Source organism: Athene cunicularia (genome assembly GCF_003259725.1).
Source record: "Athene cunicularia isolate RWA chromosome 24 unlocalized genomic scaffold, athCun1 chr24_part1, whole genome shotgun sequence".
NCBI lineage: Eukaryota > Metazoa > Chordata > Aves > Strigiformes > Strigidae > Athene > Athene cunicularia.
In genome coordinates, this window is record NW_020799132.1 from 5801465 (window position 1) to 5824014 (window position 22550).

The 22550-nt window shown below is 50.5% G+C and overlaps 4 protein-coding genes across 5 annotated transcripts; 3 read left to right on the plus strand and 1 right to left on the minus strand.

Annotated features, from left to right (window-relative positions):
* Positions 1–684: 684 nt before the first annotated feature.
* Positions 685–2074, plus strand: C24H11orf1 (chromosome 24 C11orf1 homolog). Its single transcript, XM_026863589.1, is given in 4 exon segments — positions 685–909; positions 1400–1466; positions 1824–1838; positions 1841–2074. Coding segments are annotated over 4 exon segments (465 nt in total). The 3' UTR covers positions 1999–2074.
* A 1186-nt stretch (positions 2075–3260) lies between these two features.
* CRYAB (crystallin alpha B) lies at positions 3261–6804 on the minus strand. The gene is made up of 3 exons (XM_026863824.1): positions 6397–6804; positions 4728–4850; positions 3261–3583 (listed from the first exon to the last, which is right to left on the minus strand). Exons 1-3 carry the CDS (start codon positions 6592–6594, stop codon positions 3380–3382), a joined length of 525 nt encoding a protein of 174 aa, XP_026719625.1. The 5' UTR covers positions 6595–6804; the 3' UTR covers positions 3261–3379.
* Positions 6805–8767: 1963 nt separating this feature from the next.
* Positions 8768–10663, plus strand: HSPB2 (heat shock protein family B (small) member 2). Its single transcript, XM_026863746.1, has 2 exons — positions 8768–8901; positions 9761–10663. The coding sequence occupies exons 1-2, from the start codon at positions 8808–8810 to the stop codon at positions 10207–10209; spliced, it is 543 nt and encodes a 180-aa protein (XP_026719547.1). The 5' UTR covers positions 8768–8807; the 3' UTR covers positions 10210–10663.
* Positions 10664–13618: 2955 nt separating this feature from the next.
* Positions 13619–21132, plus strand: C24H11orf52 (chromosome 24 C11orf52 homolog). 2 transcript variants are annotated; one of them, XM_026863800.1, is made up of 4 exons: positions 13827–13978; positions 18316–18356; positions 19126–19172; positions 19528–21132. In XM_026863800.1, the coding sequence occupies exons 1-4, from the start codon at positions 13947–13949 to the stop codon at positions 19762–19764; spliced, it is 357 nt and encodes a 118-aa protein (XP_026719601.1). In that variant the 5' UTR covers positions 13827–13946; the 3' UTR covers positions 19765–21132. The 2 variants fall into 2 exon arrangements, with proteins under 2 accessions (XP_026719600.1, XP_026719601.1); XM_026863799.1 differs by lacking the exon at positions 18316–18356 and having other exon boundaries at positions 13619–13978.
* The last annotated feature ends 1418 nt before the right edge of the window (positions 21133–22550 follow it).

Consider the following 22550-nt stretch of genomic DNA (forward strand, 5'->3'; position numbering starts at 1 on the left):
TTCCCAACTCCCCCAGATCCCTCAGCGCTGGCTCAGCCCGACTCTTCAACCCCTCCAGGGATCCCGGGGACTCCCCCCTGCCCTGGGCAGCCCATTCCAACGCCCAACAGCCCCTTCTGCACAGAAATCCTTCCTCAGAGCCAGCCTGACCCTGCCCTGGGCAGCTTGAGGCCATTCCCTCAGGGCCTGGCGCTGGGGCCTTGGCTCCAGAGACTCATCCCCCCTCTCTGCCCCCTCCTGGCAGGGAGTTGCCGAGGGCCAGGAGGTCTCCCCTCAGCCTCCTCTTCTCCAGACTGAACCCCCCCAGTTCCCCCAGCCGCTCCCCAGCAGACCTGTGCTCCAGACCCTGCCCCAGCTCCATTGCCCTTCTCTGGCCACGCTCTGGAGTGAGGGCATTAGGTCCCTGTGGCCTTCGGTAAATCCCTTTTTCTATTTCAAAGTTACTCTGCAGTATCACAGTTTAGGAAAAGAGATACCACTCCCACCCCCCAAAAAAAAAAAATTATAAATGCTTTTTGTCATCAAGAAGGCACACATTTCTCTGATGCCCCCTGGCACATGTGGAAGTATAGGAGGTCCCTCTCCAGTCACCAGAGGAGTGGAAGGGGCAACATTCCATGTCATGTTACCTGCCCTTGAGATCCAAGATGAGCCTAGGGGGTTGCTGACTTCTACTGCCAGATCATGTCCAAGATCTGTTTGTACAACTGCCTCCATGGCTCCTCAATGCATGCTACAGGCTATGGGGAACTGTGGATGGGCTGGGACACCACTTCTGAGTTATACCAGTTTGGCTGCACGTGCACCAGCAACAAAAATGATTACTCGGCAAAAACTGTTATGGGGGACTGGAATGAAGAGCGATGCGATATCCAGAGAACTGTGCAGCCCAAGGCACTTCCTTCCCAGGTTATGTCTCTGGGTTTTTTCTTGTTGTGGATATAGCAAATCTCACTTGACATGATCACTGGTCACTTAATTTGTCATGCACTCAGGGCATTATCCTTTCCATCCCCAGCTATGAATCCATCAGAGGTAAACCTCCCGTGAGTACCTTCCCTTTCTGCAGCCCAGCTCCTTGCAGAAAGGCAACAATCAGCACCCTTTCCTCTGATGAGTGCCCTACAACAGGTTCACTACAGGAGTAAAGATGTGAAGAACGCTTTTTCATTTAAACTCACGTCTTACTCCTTGTAACAGTGGCCCCAGTCCAGCTCTCTTTCTTTTGCTGTTCAGATGGTGAATCAAAATAGTAATCACCAAAACTTTGTGATCTTAGGTTAGACTGATTTGAAAGTAGCAGTGCAATTGCAGATACTTTGGTCTGCCTGTAAGATATAAAATGTTAAAGTTTTTTTACTTATATTTAATCATGGTAAATGTGAGTTTTTCTTTTCAGTATACTCACTGCTTTGAAACAACATATTCTTCTGATTACAGCATGGGAAAGCATCAGAGAATAAAAAGTACCTGCACAGAACAGAAACATAGTAGTCTGTTGGATCTGTAGTGAGGCTACAGAGGAGCTTCTGAACAACATTTGTGCTTAGAGATGACAGAACTCTTTCTGTCATTTTCTCATTGTTGAGTTGTGCTCCTGTGCCACCACAGAACAGGTATTTCAAGTCATTCAGGGAGTGGTATTTGCATTTCAAGTGTTCTTGTCTAGCTCACCTCATCACATTTTCCCCAATGAGCTTTCACACAAAATTTGAGCCTAACAATCCCCTTGCTCTACAGAAAAGATTCCCCTCAGTGGCGCTTTCTGGATATATTCTTACTATTTTGCACTTCCTCAAGTTTTTTTGTGCTTATTCTTTTAGGATTTGAGAGAGAACCTACTGGTTTCCAGGCCACCACCCTGAGATGGAACCTCCTTCGTTCAACCCAGCAGCTCAGTCCTGCCACACAATAGACTCCGTATGGCAGCATTTTCTTTGCTTGTGTCCAACACTCAGAGAAGAAACACAAAGGATGCAGGAAAAGCAAGAGAGATGAAAAGAATGTGCAGGCTATGCCTTCAGAAAAACAGGAGGCCTGTCTGCTATCAGTGCTACAGGGATATCCTTCACGCAAAAAGACCTGTCACACGTTAAAGCCAAATGTAGCATCACGTGAAGATTTTTCTTCCTGCTTTCTAAGCTGTATTGTTTGTAACCTGTGCATATATCTGTCATTTGTTTTGTGTGCAGACGTGACTGCAAGTCACCAGTCACCCTGTGCCTTGTCAGCCAAGCCCAACCAACACCTTAACTGGAAGAGCTTATTAGAACCTAATAGGCTAATAGGAAACACTAGACCTTGACAATTAGGTGGGATTTGGGGTATTTGACAATGACCCCTCATCACTGAGTCCTCATTTTATTTTTCTCACTTAAAGCCATAGAAGAAGGATGTCCTGACAGTTCATTTGAGATTTAAACTAATCCCTTCTAATACAACTTTTGTCTTAGCAGGTAGAAGGAACATAGAAAGCAGATCACGTCATAACTGAGTCTGATGATCTGTGCAACAGATCTGCGGCATTCTGTCCTTTGTGGAGATGAATTTTAGAAATTCAATTCCAGTAATACAGACTTTCCTTTATGCTCATATCCCTTTGAAGAGAGGTGCTAAGCAGCTGATGACACCTGAGAAGTGTTTTGTACCACTCAACAATGTCAGCTTAAGTCGGATTAATGCTGTAGACGTCAGATCCTGTTCATTGTTTGAAGAGCACTGACAACTTAGTTTCAAAGTGACGTGATTTGTACCACAAGAGCAGGATGTTTTTCTCCTCTGGATATATCTGTGTTTACTGCAGCTATGCACTTCTCATCTGCAACTGCTCTGAACTGGTTGCCGCACTTGGATGCTTCTCCATAACGTGAGTCATTCTAAAGATTTAAGATACAGTTTTGTTCCATTCGGTTGTTATCTAATACCCACCGTTCAAATGGGTTTCGACTGTCATGAAGTTGTTTTACCAGTCTAATCTCCACTGGAGAAACTTTTCTGTTGCTTGTGAAACATTCTGAAATCCTCTGGCAACGTCGAAAGAAAAGGCTTAGGCAATTAAATGTTTGCAAAACATTAAGAGTACACCAAGTGAAGCTAGCAAAGTGTTTCTGAACACCAGGACAAGCTCTCCTGGACACACCTGCCACTCAAGCTGTAAGCAAGAATGATGCCAGGTGTGTTGCCCTGCACAGCAACCTTACACAGCTTTCTTGACCCAACACTTCCTGTGTCCTCAGTGCTCAAAACAAGAAAATACAAACTGCTTATTCATGTTTTATTTGTTAGCAAACTTACTCAGCATAAATAATAAGAGTAGCCATTCAGTATAGCTGGCATCTGATGAAAAGTGCTCTTGGACAGCCACCAGAGTGACTTTGGCCTACTTCCTTTGGGCTCCTGCAATGGCAGGCTTCTCTTCACGGGTGATGGGGATAGTGCGCTCGGGGACGTCACTTAGTTTCCTCGGTGCGCTCACAGTCAGGACACCATCCAGAGAGAGAGAGGAGGTTATGGTCAGAGGGTCCACGTCATCTGGAATCCTGTATTTCCTGTTGAACTCCCTGGCAATAAAGCCATGCTCATCCTTCAAAAGGAGAAGAGAAGGAACAGCCCTGATTAGAAATGTTCACTCAGTTCCACCTAAACCACAGGCCCTTTGCATAAAGCCTGAGACTGGGAAGCTCTAGCTCTCAAAGGAAAGCTTTTCAGAAAGTTAAGAGGTTTTATTATGAGACACCCTTTTCAAAGAGCCAAGACTGGCCAAAGTGAGTGCCCTGCCGAGGCTGCAGGTGCCTGCAAGTACACTGTTTATGGAAGGAGGCTTTATGTTCCAGCTTGTGCCAGGCAGAGGCTGGTTTATTGCACAGTGGTGTGCTATCATTCCTAAAATGCAGCAGCTAGACCTACACGCAGTGCCAACACACCCCTTCCTGAGGGTCTCCAGAGCTCCAGTAAGACACAGCTTTCAAATAGGCTGCTCTCTGCTAGAGTGCTTAGTTATTTTCTTAGCCAAAAAAATTTTGCAGAAGCTATGTCAGGATTAGAGGCTTCTACCAGCTACAAGTAATGCTGTTATTTCCTGACTGACAGTTCTGTGCTCCCAGAAACTCTCAGAGCTGACAATTTCAGTGACATAGCTACTTTGTCATGCATATTCATTTCCTTCTGGCAAGGAGGTAGGGGGGAGATGGGGACTGACAAACCCTGTTACATGCAGCTTCAGACTTAACTTTTGACTTCTGTCTGCCCGGTTGCCACAGAGGTCTCCAGAGCCGGAAAGCAGTGGGATGACTGACAGCAGAACACAAGTTTTAAGGATTACAAACTGACAGATGGGCCTTTTTCAGGAAGAGGTAGCCTCACGGTAACAGCACAGGGTAATGCATTGATTCATTATGAGGTTTAACTATTACAGTTTGTTGTTAGCTTATTGCATTGCCTCCCTGCATTCCTCACCTCTTCCCAGAAATGCCCATTTCAAAGATGATTTTCCAGTTCAGTTCACAGTTCATGTAATATCAGCAATAAATCTCCACCCTGTTGCTGCCCAGTCTGGGGTCAGCTGGGGGTGGGTTGCAGAGAGCATCTTCCATTAGGATTGGTTGGTACAAAACATTAGAAGCTTTTGAGGTGAGCACAGGAGAGGATTGTTTTGCAGTCTCCTTGTTTAACCATAGATGAGGAAGTTCACACTGACTTTATCAGTCGCACAGTTAAAGTAGAAGTACCTGGCGCTCCTCGTGTTTCCCATGAATTTCTATCATGTCTCCAAGCACCTTCACTTTTAGCTCCTCAGGGGAGAAATGCTTCACATCAAGATTTACAGAAAATTTGTCCTTCTCCAGTCGCATCTGAAAAACAAGGAAGTGACTTCAGAAAAGAGCAAGTGAGGGTTTCAGCTTGAAAAGGCTCTTAGAATACAGCAGTTCTGGACTCCAGCTAGTACCTACACATGCCCTCTCTGACCTTCATTCCATCCTGGGATACTGATCTTTGGGCTTTGTCCCTTGCTGGCCTGTCACACTAATGGCCGTCACTACAGTACCCAAAGTGTGAGTGCTTTCTCTTGATCACATGGGATAACTGTTTTGCTTGGGAGTGAGGAAGAGATTTTCTTAATCTGAATTTGGTAAAACTGTCTCTTTAGTTGGCATACAGGTTTCACATCCAGTTCTTTTCACAGAATGTCTGGAGGTTTCCAGTTTCTGTGACTGGATTTTGCAAAGTCTTTCAAGCAAAAGAAACCCTGATTGTGGAGCTGACTGAAGCTCATCTGCAGGCTCCCTCCTGCATCCTCACTCTTTGGTAACCAAAAGAATGTGTCACTGGTGAGCAGCACTGCCTCACTGCTCACCTCTGTTACCTGAGCAGCAGGACTTCTGCCAAAACTGAGTCACCTGCTGCAAACCTCACCTCCTTCCCTTCCATTTTGCACTATATCACCTCTAACAAATACTGCTTTTTACTTCTTGAGGTTGAATTTGCATTTTCAGCCTGTCTTGGACACGTTTGTGGGACTTTGCTATATGAACTGGCTGTCCCTTCCTGCTGCATTTGCGGTGAGGGAGCATGCGAGCCTCCTGGAGCTCTGCTCTGGGATGTGCCAGCTCTATGCTTTCCACAGCTTGACCCAGAGTCTAAGTGATTCCTTCTCCTTCTGGATTATTTGTGAAGATGTCTCCACTGAGATAGTCAGACGTTGTTAACTGTGGTGCTTATTATGGCTGCTTCAGTGGACAGGCAGACTCAGGTCACTAAATCAAGGGAAACATTATGCAACGATTAAAAAAAACCCCTCCTTTGGCTTAGAATAGCTCTAAAAGTTACTTGTAAATAAGGCAGCTGACTCACAGAACAGGCAAGGTTGTTGGAAATACATGCCTCGACTCAGCCCCAGCAAGCAGACTGCTGCTTCGTGATCCTTTGGGTCCTGTATGTGCTGCCCTTCGCAGCAGTGCTTCTTTAAAATAGGCCCCTTTTTTTCTCAGCAACCATGAGGTCCCACGCTGCCTGACATGAGGATCCCACCCCCCCTGTGGTGTTTGCTTCTCAGGAGGGAGTGGGATTGAAAGTTCTGCACAGCAGACAGGGAAATTAAGCTTCCTTCTTTCTTCCATCAGTGCTTACAGACATTTGCCACACACACTCAGCTCCTGTTTGCCTCTGTTCCCAACACTATGGCAACGCTTGCTCTCAATCACAAATGATGAGCAAAGCATGGAGAGGTTCTTGCCTAATGCAGAGAAGCAGAGGCACAAACACAGCAGCACCCTTTTCCCCAGCTTTTTCCTAATAACCACCTACAAGCAGCTTCCAAGCTCTCAGCTCTCACGGGTCTCCAGCTCCAGGCCCACCAGGATGTGCCCACAGCAGTAACAATTAAGAAGGGAAGATTACCTCAGAGAGTCCTGTCTCGAGCCAACTGGGCATCCGAAGAATGGGGGATCTCATCAGGAAGGGACTCAGGCTGGGGGAAGCAGGGAGCAGCTCTGACTCCTGCAGGTGTTCTCCGAAAATCTGGTCAAAGATACGACTCGGTGCCAACCAAGATAACAGGGGTCTGCGGATCAGGGGGTTGTGAATGGTGATATCCATTGGGGTGCGCCGGGGGAGCCTGGCCAACAACTGTGCTGCAGTGCTGTGCCACCAGGGCAGGCCAGCTTTATACCCGTACAGCCGGCCTGGCCTTCCCCCCCCGCGAGGCCTCTTGAACAGTGGTGTCAGGGATTTTATTGTCCCACTCCTGGGCTGGTCCCTTCAGCAGTGCCCAGTCACTGTCTGGGGGATTTGAACACGCTGCTGAGGAGGAGGGGGGAAGGGGAGAAGAAGAAAAGGAGCCTAATGGGGCAGCAAGAAGCCAAACTGCCTAACCGCCCGCCCTGCGCCCCACGTGCTGTTTATCTACAGAGTCCCAGGCAGGCTTGGCGGAGGTTCCAGCTGCTCTGGATGCCAGCAGGATCAATGCAGCTCCTATCTTTGGCTCACAGGGAAAACGACAAGGGGCCATTGTTCCCACTGCCAGCGCTGAGATCGCAGCTCCCCACATCACCCACCAGCCTGGGAAGAGCTCTGCCTCTCCTTAAGGCAAAGAAAGCCCCAGGCCTGCTTTAGTCAGAGGTCAGGAAAGATCCCTGGAGGCCTTTGCTGAGACACCTCTGGCAGCGTGGCTCTCGGCAGCACAGAACACCTCCCTGCCTTCGTGCTGACCTTTGTGTGCGTGTGAATGCAGGACGGCTTGCCCCACAGCGCTTCAGCCCAGCACCTCTCGTTTTTTGCCCACTACAGAAACCACTTTGCTGGAGAGAGAAGACCCTAAAGCTTTGTGACCTCAGGGTATCTAGAGGGCTGTAAGCAGAGGCCAACCAGGCGTGCCAGCGGCCACCACGGTGCTGCACCATGACGTGCCTTCTCAGGGATGTAACTACCTCTATCTACTTGTGCCCCTGCAGTAAACTGATTTACTGTAATTATGCTCCTAATACATCTTAATTCACGCATTTATTTTAATTCCTGCCTCGCCTGTGAACCTAAATCATGAGAATGGGTTCAGCCTGTTCTTAAAGGGCAAGAGCTAGTCTCTGCCTCAGAGAGCTTGCAACTTAAGTACAATTACTGGCTCAGAGGCACATCATTCTTATTGCTGGCACTACCAGTCCTTTGCAAAAGGGTCTAACCCTCTTCCTCTCAGCTTGCCTGCAAGAATAGGGAGCAGAATTTGCTCAGTGAAACAGCTCATGCCATAAATACCTTCTCCAATTCCCCATTACATCATCAGCAATGCACCTGCTCTCATACAGCAGGGACATGGACTCAAGGAAATCTCTGGTTTCAGAGTACAAGGAGTTTAACTGGGCACTACTCCTCCACTACACACACACACACACACACACACACACACACACACACACACACACACACACACACACACACACACCAGGTCAATAAAACCGTATCTATGCCAGATTTAGATCCTTGGTGAATTTGTGATCTCTGTCACAAGCATTTCCCTGTGTCTCACAACATTGTGCCGAAGCCCTGGCCAGTGAACAGCCAGCTTGCAGCAGCGTGGTTCAGGCTGTGGAGGTGTCAGCAGTGGGATCTGATCCTGCCTAGCCCTGCTTAACTACTTGCAGCACTTCACCAAAAGGCTTGAGCTGTCTTCTCAGCTTCTGGGGAAATCAAGCTCCTTTGTGTAGGGCACAGGAGGGACGGATTTGGGCCCCAAGCTCACAGTGGGGTGATGGATGTGATGATGGCTTCACAGGACTTTGCACAACCTGATCAAGCACCCGCCACCATTAGCTATTGCCCTGTCCCCACGGCGTGCTTCAGGGCCAGCAGGACCAGTGTCAAGGACTCCTTGAACCTGCTTACTGTGACCCGTCTTGCTGGTCCTTGCCTTTGGGAGCACCACAGGCAGCAGAGCCTGGGGTCTGTCCTGCATTTTCCTACTTCAGACTCCCTCGACTCACCTCTGTGCCTCCCTGCTGTACTTGGCTGTCCATATGCCTCCTGCACCCCCTGCACCCCCTGCTCGGGGAGGGGAGCTCAGAGCCTGGAAGGAGCTGTGGGATTTTCCCGAGGCATCCCTGACTGCAGGCAGTGCCTGCACTCCCTGCTGGAATGCAGCGAGAAGCTTCCGTCATCACCCTGGCGAGGCATCCTGGGGCCTGTGCGTGTGGCTATTTTGGTCCATCTTTTTATCACACACTCCTCCCTGTGGAATTCACCCAATTAAAACCTTGCAATCTGCAGCCTTCACTCTCAGAGGCAGTGAGGGCTTGGAAAGTCCCCTTCCCAGACACACCATGGCTGCACGGACTGTCCCCCACGCCTACCCCATGAGTTCGGAGTATGAGTTTGCCAACCCTAGCAAGATCTACGACCAGAACTTTGGAGAAGGTAAGAAAGGAGATGGGATTCCCCCCCAGCACCTTTCTCTCCTCTGGTGCAGAAGGGCTGGTGGGGTCCCCCTGGGGAGACTGAGCTCCAGAGCAGGCTAGGGAAGCTGGAGCCAAGGAATTTTGAGCATAAAACCCCAGGTCAAATCAGGGGGGAATATCCAGGGAATAGCCAGGGTCTCTCTCTTCAGGTTGACTTCCTCCATCCATGCCTACTGCTGTTTCTTCTGTCCCTCCCTCATGCCCCCAGTGGTCTGGCATTCATGCATATGCTGTGCAAACATGGAGCAAAATGCTCCAGGGGGGTAGTTTTTGTAGCCGGGGGCTGTGAAGAAAAGCTGAGCTGGGATGTTCAGCACAAAGCCGGGCAGTGGCTGGCAGAGGGGAAGGAATGTGGGCAGCAGCAGAACCATTCAGCACCAGCACAACAGCGTGAAAAGGCAAAAAGCTCCAAGGAAAGCCCCCTGGACAATGGCACACAAAAGGCCTTTAGTTCTTCAGGGCAGTTTCTTCACCGTCAGCATTTTCCATGCCCATCCCTGGCTGTGGGCTTTGCAGAGTGCCCAGTGCACCTACCGGTGCCTCCCTGTCCACCCAGCAGACATGCAAAAGCTGGATGCCAGCCCTTGGCTCTGTGGTGGGAGGCAGTGGCTGGCAGGCATCTGGCTCTGTGCATGTTTTAGAGACACAAAAGTAGGAACCACAAGAGACTCCATCCATATTGTGCTGATGTGGTGGCAAAACCAAGATGTTTGCCAGGTCTGAGCTTCCTCCTGTCACCCTCCCCTATCTGCTGCCAACCATCCTTGTCCAATCCTTTCCCTGGAAACCCCACGCTCCTCACTGAGTCTCATTTACAGGTGTGTCCCCGTGTGAGATCTTAGCCCCTGTCCTGTACCATGGCTACTACATCAGGCCTCGGATCAATAAGCAGCTGGATCGAGGCACCTCTGAGATCAGCCTCAACGACCACAAATTCCAGGTGTTCTTGGATGTCTGTCACTTCCTGCCAGATGAGCTCACTGTCCGCACCGTAGACAACCTGCTGGAGGTGATGGGGCAGCACCCACAGAAGGCTGACCGCCATGGCTTCATCTCCCGAGAGTTCACCAGGACCTACATCCTCCCTCTGGATGTTGACCCCTTGCTGGTGAGAGCCACGTTGTCCCACGATGGAATCTTAAGCATTGTGGCTCCCCGGACAGGGAAGGAGGTGAAAGCCAGAGTCAACGAGGTGAAGATAACCCAAGAGGAGCAGCCAGTGGGGAAAGAACAGTCTGAAGAAGGAAAAGGGAAGGAAGAGTTCTAAAGGCCCCACATCTGGGCTTACAGAGGGAAGGTGGGGGAGGACAGGGAAGGGGAATCCACAGTACCAGACCCCTATTTCTCACCATCAGTGTTTAGCAGCCACTGATATGCCAGAATTCTGCTTCTTCAAGCTGATGGCTGGAAAAAGGGACTCGGGACTGAAAAAAGAGGGAGACTGAAGTGTTAGTGTGAGGGACTGTAATGCGTTTTCTCCAGGTCAAGGGCTCAATGAGCACAAGGTAGGGTGCTCTTCTCTCACCCCAAATGGCAAGGGCTGCTCTTACCCTGAACTGTGAGGCTGCGTCACAGTGGGCAGCTGCTGTGCTCTAGTCCAGAAGGGCACTGGAAAGAGGGAAGAAATCACCCCAGTACCTCGCTTCTGAGCTGACCTTTATGACCATAAAAGGTGCTTGTTGGTCTGTAAAAGTGCCTGCAGCTCTCAGGAGGAAAGGGGAATAAATCTGCCACTGATTTTCTCTTGTTTGCCTTGGATTCATGTTGCTTCTGGCCAAGCTACTCTGTAGCAGGAAGGATGGACAGTGGCTTGGCTGCTCCAGATGTGCAGGGCAGAGCCGCGGAGAGTTCGCACTGAGCTCACCTGGGGAAGTAGCATCAGTAGGGACTTGGAGGGACTCTGGCCATGGGGCAGCCAGGGGGACCTCTGGGACTGGCCCTCCTGGCTCAGGTGCCCCTGGAGTTGCTTGCCCACAGTGGGCAGTAGCCTTGCGGAGAAAAGACGTAGAGAGATGGGCTCTTGGAGGCTCACTGTGCATTTCCAAACTGGCACCTAGAGGTAGCCCAAGTAAACAAACGCCAATCCACAGCCTCTGTTTGCTTCAGCCCACTAGTTTATGGGGCATAAGTCTTGTTCACCCACAGACCTTCTTCGTCCTTGTGAGGGAAATGAACCCCAAAATGCTGAAGGGAAAGGCTCTGCTCAGATCCCAGGTGCCTTGCTGACTTCCCAGCCTCTCTTCAGAGTCACAGAGGGGATGGATTTGGCCCCTTTTGCAGACACCATGATGCTACCAGCTACATGAGAAATGTCTCTGTAGTCTTTGTGGTGTTGGGCCAGGGATCATGTGTGCTGCTGTCAGTGACAGCTGCTGCCTTAGATGGCCCTGAGGGCTCAGCAGGTGCCAGCTGCAATCCTTGTCTTGTCAGAGCCAATTAAAGCAGCCAAAATGCTGTGTCACCGGCCAAATATGGGGGTCCCTGGCATGCCTCAGTGCAGCCCTCCCACAGAGGAGAAAGAGAGAGGGGGTTCCAAGTCCCTGTGGACAGAACTTCTCCCTCTCCCTGCTGGGATGTGACCTGCTGGCTTCTGCTCTCTGCCTCCGTGAATACACAGGGCCAGGTCTGCCCTGCTCAGGAGTCTGTTCCATGCCTTGTGCCTCCTCGATTGCTGAAACACTGGTGTAATGCTGGTCTTGCACCAGTGGGATCCAGACCAGAGTGAACCACTGTGCAGCTATTTTCTATTTCTCAGGGCCCCTGCCAGCAGCGAGGATCAGTGCAGGTCATGGCACTTGCTAGAGCATGAAATGCCCCCCGACAGCAACACAAGGGCTGTGGGTTGCTGAACCACTGCGGACTGAAAACAGCATGTGGCCAGGGCTGGGGCTGCACGGATAGTGGATTCTAAAACAAAAGTGCCCAAAACAGTTCAGAGCTCGCTCTCCTTCATTTTTTAAAGGCACTGCCAGGTTGCTGTGTGCCTGCACCAACACCTATCACAGCGTGGTCCCAGTCCCTCAGCATTAGTAGTCATTACACAGCTCTGGGTTTCATTAGCCCTGTCTTTGCTCTCCAACGAGTTCATTCTCTATCGCTGGGCACTTCCAGGCTCATTCTGTGCCAGTTGCGCAGCTTGTTACCCAGATGACATCCCTGAGTGCATCAAGACAGCTGCCCCAAGCAGTGATGCAGTGAGAGGGGGCTGGCACTGCCTGGTGTTAGCCCCTGGGCTGTTTGTCAGCACCCTGGCAGGCTTTGCACAAAATAGCCTGATCGCCTTGCTGAGCAGGAGCCTGGAAGCCATGCTTTCTTTCATCCCTGCAGACACAGCCTGAGGAGAGAATGCAGAGTGGCAGCCAAATGTTCTCCAGCTCTGCCAATGTTTTTGATGCCTTTCTGTTTCTCTGGTGGAGCTCAAACCAACAGTTCCAGTATTTGTGAAAGGAGCTGATGGGAACAGGCTCCCATCCTTTTTTTTGTTCTTTTTTTTCCTCCTCCACAAAGCAACAAAGCCCAAGTTATCCCAGAAATCAAAACAGACACTGGCTTACTAAATCAACAGTGTCTGTGGCAAAGCCAGAGACACACAGTCTGCAACTTCCCAAGCAGGGACAGACTCCTGCCACCACCCAGTCTTTGTAGGACTCTGAGAACATGGTCCTGTTGGGACCAGGACTAAATTTCATCTGCCTGCATACATCTGATCCTAAATTCTCCCTGGGTTGCTGTGGTGCAGGCTGAGCTGTGCAATTTCTCCAGCCACATGCTGAGGTGGGATTTCGGAGCAAGGCTCAGGCTCTGCAGGTCACGGTGCAGCTCATCCAGGATTGAGCTAAGAGAGCAGCTGTGCCCCATGGTCTTTCCAAAGCAGAACCCTTCTCCTGCCACTTCTGGACACTTTGCGTTTGCTCTGCACTTGTACAGATGATAAATGATGCTGTCAGCCTGGCTGAGAGCAGCGGTAGGGGGAGTAGGGGAGGAGGGCCGATTCCTGAGATAGCCCGTCAGAAGGGTGAATTAAAACTTACCCACTTCTCAGCACATCCCGTGAGGGATTCGGGCCTGCACAGAACTGGGGCTGGCTGCCAAATCAAAGCCGCGAGGCAGTTTCTGCTCAAGGACTACATTAACATGGTATCTTTCAGTATTAAGATGCAGCTCTCTCGGAGCTGCCAGAGATCAGCTATCTGTCGTTCAGTGCAGAAGTTAATTAGCTCTCAACCGAAGTAGAGAGGTAAAATGCACATTAATTTTCCTGTTTCATATGCTGAGGGGTGAGCCTAAGAGCTGTATTGCAGGTCCTTAATGATGCGAGGTCCCTCGTGGGATTCTGTAATTCTGAAAAGCACAAATCTGTACACTTTCATCTAGGTAGCTTTACAAAAAATTGGTTCCCAGTAGTGTCCCTTCTGCCTGCAGCAGAAGCAGCAGCTCTACAGCTCAGCTGAGAGTAGACCTGCAAGCCTGCTCTCACCTTCGCTGGGGCATCACCGCCCTCCCAAGAAGATGATGCCAGCCCGTGCCACACATTTTCTGACATGCTGCTCGAGGTACAATGAGGAACAGCAGGAACAGCACTGAGAGCTCCCACCCTGGGGTTTCTCCTTTTGTTCAGGAAAGTCCCTCCTCCATCCTCTTTTGCATCACTGCTGGCATCAGCAGGATGGCGTTGATGGGAGAGAGGGATAACGGAGGGACATCCACTGTACAAATCGTACGGCAGGATTTTAGCCCCACGGCTGAGGCCTGGAGGCAATCTGCTGCCTTGCCCTCTCCTCCCTGGGTAGCAAGAGGTGAGCACTAGCCCTGGGGCACGGGTTGCCCAGGGCCAGCCCTCCAGTAGATGGCACGCACGGGCCTCGCAGAGCCTCACTGCAGCGATGGAGAGAAATCTGACACTGCCAGACACTCCCTTGGAATAGCCAGGGCCCGAGCAGGAACCAGGAAACACAAGCTCTCCCTGTCCAGAAAACACTTCTGCTTCATGGAGGAAGGAGCGACATGGGCAACCTCTGCAGCTGCGGGCGACCGTGGTGAGTACATTGCCCGGCAGGCGCGAGGGTGGCAGAGCCGCCCCGGGCAGCCTGAGCGGGGCTTTGGGTGGCCTTTGGTCCCTTGTGCCGGGTTTGCCTGGGCTCTTGCCTGGCCCTCAGCCCCGCACCTTGCCAGTCACACAGCGGCACCGGGTCACTGCTGTGCAGGGACGGGGGCTGGGACAGCCCCTGCCTGCCCAGGGGCACGACGGGGCAGGCGAAGGGGCTTTGTCACATCGCTCAGCGCAGACGCACTGTGCCACCTCCTGGAACTGGCAGCTTGGGTTCCCACAGCCATGCCAGCAGCTGAGAATAGCTCGGTCCTAGGAAGGATCTAGTTAAAATCCCTCGCCTTGTCCCAGTGGTCCCCAGCCAGGTACACACCTCAAGGTGCTCCTTTTGGCTGCTGCAGGGAGGGGCCCCTGGGGCAGGGCTGGCACCAGGGGCTCGTGGCTCAGCCACCTCATCCTGCTCTCGAGTCCCCCAGCCCCTCTCCCTGCCTCTGTCTGGGCTTTATTTGCGCTTGGGAAATCCTGGCCACGTTTTTCAGATGATGTTGCTCTTTCTCCCAGAGGAGGAGGATGACAGTTTAACTCCTCCCGGTTCACGCTGTGCCCTGGAGCTCCTGCTTACAGAAAAAGGGCACAGTGGAGCATCATCCCGTGCCAAGAGGAAATAATTTCAGCTCTGAGCGTGGTACAGGGGGGAGAGCCATAACTATCGGATGAAGCTCCGAGGACGTTCTCTCCGACACTGCATTGTTAAAAGTTTTAGAAGTTCATCAGCGGTTTTTAATAATGACGAGAGGCACAGCATCACCTAGTGGCTGAAGCAGACGAAGAGGTTCAGGACACGGAGGTTCTTCCAACCCAGGTCCTGAGCTGGAGGGCAGAGAACTTTGGGATGTAGGAACAGGAGCTGTAGGTGGGAGAAGGCTGGTTGTTGACATGTCCCCCACCAAAAGTCCCATTTTCTACTTCCTCTACCCTGTGGCAGCGGGTAAATGAGGCACCCAGGGCATCAGCGTCATTACCTCGCGGCCAGGGGCCTGCTCGGGGAACGCTGGGGCACAGGCTGGTTCACTGGAGCAGAGCTGCAGTTGCCAGGCACACACACCACAGATGCTGTGTGGTGGGGGGAGCCGTGCCACAGCACGGCCTGGCAAAGCCAGAGACTCTGGAGTACAAACACCACCGTTACAGCTTATGCTGTGGTGGCACTTTCACCTCCAGACGGTGCCAGGCCGTGCACAAACATTTCTGCCTTCAAAAGGAAGTATAAACCAGAATCTGAAGGTCACTCAAGTGTGCAGGACCAGGCAGGACAGCCGCTTTCTGTTCCACCTGGGGAGCAGCATGGTGGCAGACTGGCTTCTCTGGGCCAGTATCTAATTCTGCTACCCCAAAGCTACTGGACCAGGACTCCAGTGTCCCACTTGATTTTTTTTCCAGAGGCTGCATGGAAAATAAGAAGCTGGGATGGTATTTGTGTTGGTGGTGTCACTACTGCCTGCTGTCAGATTCCTGCAGCAGGGGACAAAGCTCTGGCCAAAGACCCGTTTGACCCCAGCACCCCTGTGTGACTTAAGTGCTGACATCTGCCTTATAGACTGTGCAGCGAGGAGAAAGCAGAGCTCTCTCCCCAGGAGGACCATTCCCTTTCCTGCACATGGAGACACATGGGTGAGGAATGGCCTCAGGCTCCCAGGCTGCCCTGGTGCTGTGCGGGCTCTTCAGACAGGCTCTGAGCAAGGAGAGAGGAAGGCAAAGGGGAATGTGCTGCTGGTAACACGGGCTTGGCAGACAGCTACACAGGACCACAGTCAAGAGCAGACTGGTGCACTGAAGCGCCACTGCAGAAGTTTTCATGATTCATAGCTTTGCCTTGGTGACAGAGGGGAAAAAAATGGTACTTAATTTTAGTTCAGGTGTTTCCAGGCACCTATACGGCTTTTATTTCTGTATATTTTCTCAGCACCACAGCTGTGTCAGCAAAGATCTGGGCCTAAGCAAATCTGAGATTTGCAGAAGGGTTTAGAGGAGGTAGGCACTCACCTTCTCCTGGACAGAAGATCCTTGTCATGATCACTACCAAAGCATGGGCCCTAAGGGAGACAGAACAAAGAGCACGAGACTGAGGAGATTCCCAAAGTCTTTAAAGAAAAGACATTACAGCAAATTTATTCACAGAAGAAAGTTACTGATGAAGGAAAGTGTGCCCTCAGGTGTGGGTACCTCTGCCAGTATGGCCCTGTGGAGGGCAGGCCCCAGGTATTCTCACTACTCGGGGCCTCTGCTGGGCATTGACAGCAAAAGATGGCAAAATTCAGGACCCACCGTGAAGCAGGCTTGTGTGGGGTAGAAATCGGGTTGGCAGTGACACGGAGAAAGGGGAGGAAGCGGTATAGGAGCAGGGACATGCGTGCTGCCATGTAGAATACAATGCGCTTCTAGCAGGCTCTGAGTTAGTTACAACACGTCTGACCTGGTTTTGAGAAGAGGGGAGAGGTTTGCCCTGCTCTTGTTTCCCTTGCCACATCCATTCTAATTACTGCATATCTGAGGATGGGAGATGCCAGCTCCTGCCTGGCTGTGATTAGCCTGCAGACAGCCTCAGAATAGCTCCAGCCTACACACTGGCTGCTAATGCTCTCTCTACAAAGGAAGGCAACCAAAACAAGCAAGAGCAGCTTGGAAAGCTGATACTGCAACCTACCTCCCAGGAGAGAGGGTAGGGACCCTGCTGATTTTGCTTCAAATGGTGCTGTTTTAATTACCTTGCACAATGTGCCTGGATGCTGTAAGGAAGCAAAATGCTCTAGCACACAAGCCTTGGCAAGGAGGGTTATGGAGAGCCCACAAGCTCAGAGAGACGGTGGCAGAGGAAGCTGCAAGAGCTGAGTGAGAACCACCACAAGGCAACACAATGCTGCCTTGAGCTGTGCCCCTAAGTCCTGGGGGCAGCCCCCCCCCGATTTTGTCTGTCGAGGACTGGAGGGTCGTAGGTGCCTCTGCGGGGCCGCACACAGCGGAGCCACGAGAAGCAGTGTGAGATCCTTTTGCACAGGCATAGGGCCACCCTGCCTTCCCCCAAACTGCCTTTGACTTCCCAGGTCTAGCAAGTCTGGTTAATCATTATGGACCATTTTGAAGGTCTCCCATGTTCTTTCCCGCATTCATGCTTTTTTTTTTTGTTTTGCCATTAGAGTGCCAAAGGCATTACTACACACACTGTCCTGCTCACCCACCCAGTGAAACTGCCTCTAAAAGCCAGCAAAAGCAAAGCTCCGCTTCGGGCACTGCAGCGTTCCTGCCTGTGGCAGGACTGCCTGGCAAATGCACGCTGTGTGGGAACGGTGTGGTAACGCTGTAGCCCCGTTAAAAGCCCAAGTTGCCCACTCTCAGCGGCTGGTGACCCACGGGAGACCCTCAGCTGCACGCGGAGTTGGCCGGCAGGCAGCACCCGCGGGAGATGCCCAGGCAGGAGGAGCCGTACAGGGCCTGGTACCTGCTCCCCTCCAGCCCTCTGAGTGTGATGCAGGGAAAACATTTCCTCCACGCATCTGGCCCAGAATGTGACACATCTCTGCTCTGCCAGACAGCCTGCGCTCCTGTGCCAGCACCAGCCTGCAGGAGCCTGCTCAGCTTCTGGCTCTGTTGTTACAGCTGGAATGAATTTGGCTCCTGTTCATTCCATGGCTGGGACGTAGCTGTGTTTGGCTTGTCTCTTTCTGGTCACACAGGTACAGCCGAGATTAGGGTTTGGCTTGGCTTACATTTAGTGCATAGCTTGTTTGGTTTGGTTGTGTTTTAAGTGGAAAAACTGAGAACAGGAAAACTGTCTGAAACATTAAATTAGCACAAGGTCTGTGCACAGCTGCTCCTTGGGCAGAGGGGTCAAAGTGCAGGGTATGGGGCTATCAGAGCTTCTGGACCTAAGAGAAGGGATCATGCCAACGGAGATCATGCTCTGCACCCTGCATCTTTGAGCATACAGCTGAGGAAATGTAGTTGCAAAACTAAAGTGGAATCTGCTCTCATTCACTCTGATGCATATTGGACAGCCAGGCAGGGCTGAAAGGCAAGGAGACTTGGGGGTGTCTGTGGAGTATAGTAGTGTGTCACAGAAGGAGGAAACACATCCCCACATCTCCCCTTTGGACATCCTCCCTGCAGGATTTATTCGGGTTCTGGCTTGTCTCAATACCTCTTCTCTGAGACACTTGGACCTTTCTCATTACCCACAGACGTGGTGCTCTGGGGTGGTGCCTTTGGGTTTGGGTGTTATAAGAGCAGAGACTGGGGCTTCTCAGGGCTGATATCTCTTTCTGATTTCAGGAAGTGTCCTTCACCTTTTAAAAGAAAGAAGGAAAAGCAAGGTAAGGATTTGTGAAAATGCTTTAGAGGCTAAGAGGAGGTGGAGTGACTGAGCCCCTGGTTAGCTGACATTAGGGCTGACTGTGAACCGGATCCCTGAGGCTGAGGTCCCCTCCCCGTACTCTTTTGTACCTAACCTCCCTCAAGAGAAGGGTGGTAGAAGCAAGAGGCAAGATTTCTTTAAAACTTAAAGCAAGGGCTGTGATGTGCCATGGGGTTTGGCAAGAGGGAGGGAAGGGACTTTAAAATACCCGAGTCTCACATGAAAACACATGTGAGTACTCTAAAGCAGCAGTACAGCAGAAGCTGCATCAAACTCCTGTAAGAGCTGCAAACATCCATCTGACATCAGTCCCCCAGGATAAAGGGCATTCCCTAAGTAGCCCAGTTGTGGACTTTGGACCATGCTGGGCAAAATATGTTTGCCAGGCAGCAAAGGAAATAACAAAGTTAAAACGGGATCTGACTTCTCCAAGAGCCTGACAAAGAAGCTCTCTGTCTGTCCTCCTAGGTTCTGCCAAGAACATTGCGGTCCATAGCATGTTGTCATCCCTGGAAACCTTATTTTTTTCCAAAGAAACAAGCCCAGGCTTTCTTCTTGGAGGTGGGCCTCAGAGACAGCATTAGGGGTTGAGGGTGTCAGATGAAGTGGAAATTTGATTTGTGTCCAGTGGGGAGAGCCCATGGGCCAGACAGACACTGCATTTCTGCATTCAAAAGTGGAACAATAAACAGTTGTATTAACCTGATCTGCTGATGTTTCCTTTTCAGGAACTAATGTGAGACATGAGAGCCAACAGCATCAGCCTGGCAGGAAGGTAAACAGCTTCCCAGAGTTGTTTTCCTAACTGTATATTGAGAGCTGACCACCGCTTCCTAGGCTAGATGGGTTGGGAGGACATGGGGCAGCTTATTCAGAGCCATGAATTGTCTCATCTTATATAACCTTTAATGGCTGTGGGAACAATGTGCGTTGCTGCACAGAGATGCAAGCCCATTTTTTTCCTCTAAAGTGCAGTGGAAGCAGTAGGATGAAATCCTTCTCTGCACCTGAGGTGTCAGAGGGTTGGATTGTGCTGGGGTCAGTGTGGAGGGTGTCTCTGCCTGCTCTGGGGAAGGCACGTGTAGCAGCAGCCCAGGGATCTGACCTTCCAGAGCTCTTTCTCCCCAAAGGCTCCAACGTATGAAGATGTCCCAGAGTTTCCTGTCTACGCCACCGTGAGTAAACCCAAGAGTGTGAAGCAGGATGACAGCATTCACTACGCAGACATCCAGGTGTTCACCAAGGTCCGGGAGCGCTCTGCAGCAGAGGTGAAGAACTTACAAATGCAGAATGCCACAGAGTATGCCACCCTCAACTTTCCCCGGCCCAGGCTGAAATATGACAGTAAGAATGGGACCCTGGTATAAACGGCTTGTTGGCCCCCTTCTCTTTCAGCAGAAAAAGTATTTTACAGACTTAGAGATGCTGTAGATGCAAACTAACCTCATGAACACGTGAAGTCTCCCTGAGAAAGTGCAGAGAGGCTGTGCCTTCCACCTGCATTTCTCATCAGAGGACACAGAAATATTTATTCTCACGTGATGAGTAGTTTCCTATCTGATTCTGCTGACAAAAAACACCTCTTCCCCTTGGATGAGTTGCCACTGAAGCTGGCAACCCATCTCCTCTCAGCACTGTGAGAAGACAGAGCTGCTCCTTGGCCGATGAAGGCTAAAACCACAGCTCAGAGCTGCAGTGAGAAAGTTCCTGCTGTGGCAGAGGACCAGCTGAGTGCTGCTCTGCAGATTTGGGGACGTGGCACACAGGATTCAATACCAGGACAAGAGAGATGTTCCCACAGGATTTTATGTCAATGTTAAGAAAATTCTGCAATGTACAGAATGACACATGGAGGATACCAGGAAGAAACGGCATGCAACCTTTAATATTATCTACTGCAGTGTCTTCCTCCATCACCTGCCACTGTAACTGCAGTCATGCACTATGTGCATCCCCCTTTCTCAAAAGGCAGTGTTCTATAACCATGCACAGCACACTAAAACCAAGGCCAGAAATGCAGAATTAACTGAGGAGTACAGAAGAAGTTCTTTCACCGAAGGGCTGTACAGATATGCATCTTTACTCCAACATGCACAGAACTGAGTAGTGAGCTCTTGGCTCTGACTGTAAATGAAACAAGGAAAATTCTCAATTTAACTTCAAGGCAGCCATTTAAAAGCTACTGCCTATATTTAGGGCAGTTATCCAGTCCTTAGAGTACAGCAGCTGTCTGCAAGCCTGAGATACTGGGAATGAATCCTGTTCAACTTCAGAGGGCTTTGGACTTCTCCTCCATTTTTTCTTATTTCATACTCGCAGCCTTAGCTATAAAACCCAGTAACAGAGCACACACCATGTGGTATTTCCTGCTAACCCTCCCAGATGCAACTCTGAGAATTTATTTATGGATTTAAAATAATGTTAGTATGCAGTAGAGCAATCATCCAAAAGGCTCCTGCCACTGGACTGAATTTGGCAGTTGCAGCATTGGCAGTTGAACAGGGCTCCCCAGCAGTATCTTCAGGCACTAACTCAATGTTTGGCACAGTCTGTTCCTAAATAATGGTCTGCATAGCTAAACGCAGGTTGTGGGACAACCTGTTTATTGCCAGTGTGTAAAAATGAACATCCTGGTACATTTTGTAAACATACATCATTTTGCATATCATAACTCAATGTAAAAAGCATGAAGGAGTTCCTGCTCATTAAAAAAGAAAAAAGATCTTGTATGGGCAGTGTTTGCTAAACTGGAATTGCTTTGAGGACCAATCCTACTATTTTTCTATCTTTCTGCCTGTGCTAACCAATAGACCTCAGCAGGGCTATTGTGAGGCCAGAGTAAGATTTGCAGGAGAAGGCCCTTTTTTTATAATATCCTGTGTATTTTTCCATCTGAAAAAGGTTTTTGCCTGTGCTATCCAGCTGACCTCAGTGGGGCTGTTTAAGACCTGCAAATAGAAGGGCCATCATTTATAATGGGTACAGAATGATGCTATTGGAAGGGCAGGTACTTCTGATTGCCAAGGGTTCCTCTCTCGGTTCCTCTAGGCTCCTTTCTGTACTCCATGTCCAGCATAAGAACCTGTCCTTTGGCTGAGGAGGATTGAATGGCACAGGATTTCCTCACCGGAGTGTGTCAGGGAATCACGGGACACTCCAGCGCTCAGTTCTGCTGGGCCAGCTATGGGCAACACTTCGTACCTTCTTGCACTGGTACAAAATTGCTGGTACAAAAACTAGAAGGGGACACTGGCTTCAGTTCTGGTCAAGCTCTCTGCATCACAGGGAGAAACTGGCTTTTTAAGAAACATTATTAAATATGGACTACAGTTCAGGAGACGGAAGGTTTTCTAGAAGGTGCAGAATTCAACATGTCATTTTGAAAACCAATTTCGGTGAAACAGCCCATTATTGCAGTGGCATGCAGAGTGCGTGGTACTGAAGTTTCTCCTCACCCAGCAGGAGAGCTGGAGCCAGGACAGCCACTAAGGTCAAGCTCCTGGGCCCGGAGTGGTGTAAATTTGCACATCCATCAAGTTAAACCAGTTTTGCTGCGGACAGAAGTAGGACTGGGTTTGGCTCAGAGGAACTTGCTGTCACTTAGTCACGTCCCTTAGTTCTGTTGACCTGTGGATCAGCCCTTTTGTGTTCCGAACCAACAGGAGCTACAGTAGAAACTGTTTTAATCACTCTCAGAGCCTGGAGCGGGAGTTTATCCGATTCCCTCGGGAGCTCCAGCTTCCATCAGGAGCTGATACCTCGTGGGGTTTCTGAAGTACAGCCTTACCTTGGAGATGATCAGATGCTCTGCATAGGAGCAGGAGTAGCACAGTAACTTTGCCTGTTTACCAGGCTTTGACCAGACAAAATGTGAAAGCCACATGTTCTGCAGTGAGGATTTTTCTGAAGGATTTGGTTTTGCACTGAATATTAAAAGCTTCCCACAGCGTTATCTTCTGTGTCTCCCGAGGTTGTTATGTTTAGGTGTTAAATGAGTGTTAATGTATCAAATGTTCCTTGAACATTAAAGATGTCATTTTTCGTTTTAATTAACAAATTTGCACTTTTTTTGGGGGGGCGCTGCCGGCTCTGGGGACACACCCGCGGCCCCGAGTGAGGGCGCGCAGGGCCGGGGCCTGGGGCCCTCCCGGCC

What these genes read in the sequence shown, in the direction of transcription:
- CRYAB (XM_026863824.1), bottom strand. Translation starts at nt 6,594, where the DNA reads ATGGATATCACCATTCACAACCCCCTGATCCGCAGACCCCTGTTATCT. An exon ending in TCGAGACAGGACTCTCTGAG is followed by an intron (nt 4,851 to 6,396) that starts GTAATCTTCCCT and finishes CTTGTTTTTCAG; the next exon opens with ATGCGACTGGAGAAGGACAA. An exon ending in GGAAACACGAGGAGCGCCAG is followed by an intron (nt 3,584 to 4,727) that starts GTACTTCTACTT and finishes CTCCTTTTGAAG; the next exon opens with GATGAGCATGGCTTTATTGC.
- HSPB2 (XM_026863746.1), top strand. Translation starts at nt 8,808, where the DNA reads ATGGCTGCACGGACTGTCCCCCACGCCTACCCCATGAGTTCGGAGTAT. An exon ending in CGACCAGAACTTTGGAGAAG is followed by an intron (nt 8,902 to 9,760) that starts GTAAGAAAGGAG and finishes TCTCATTTACAG; the next exon opens with GTGTGTCCCCGTGTGAGATC.
- C24H11orf52 (XM_026863799.1), top strand. Translation starts at nt 13,789, where the DNA reads ATGGCACGCACGGGCCTCGCAGAGCCTCACTGCAGCGATGGAGAGAAA. An exon ending in TGCAGCTGCGGGCGACCGTG is followed by an intron (nt 13,979 to 19,125) that starts GTGAGTACATTG and finishes TTTCCTTTTCAG; the next exon opens with GAACTAATGTGAGACATGAG. An exon ending in AGCATCAGCCTGGCAGGAAG is followed by an intron (nt 19,173 to 19,527) that starts GTAAACAGCTTC and finishes TTCTCCCCAAAG; the next exon opens with GCTCCAACGTATGAAGATGT.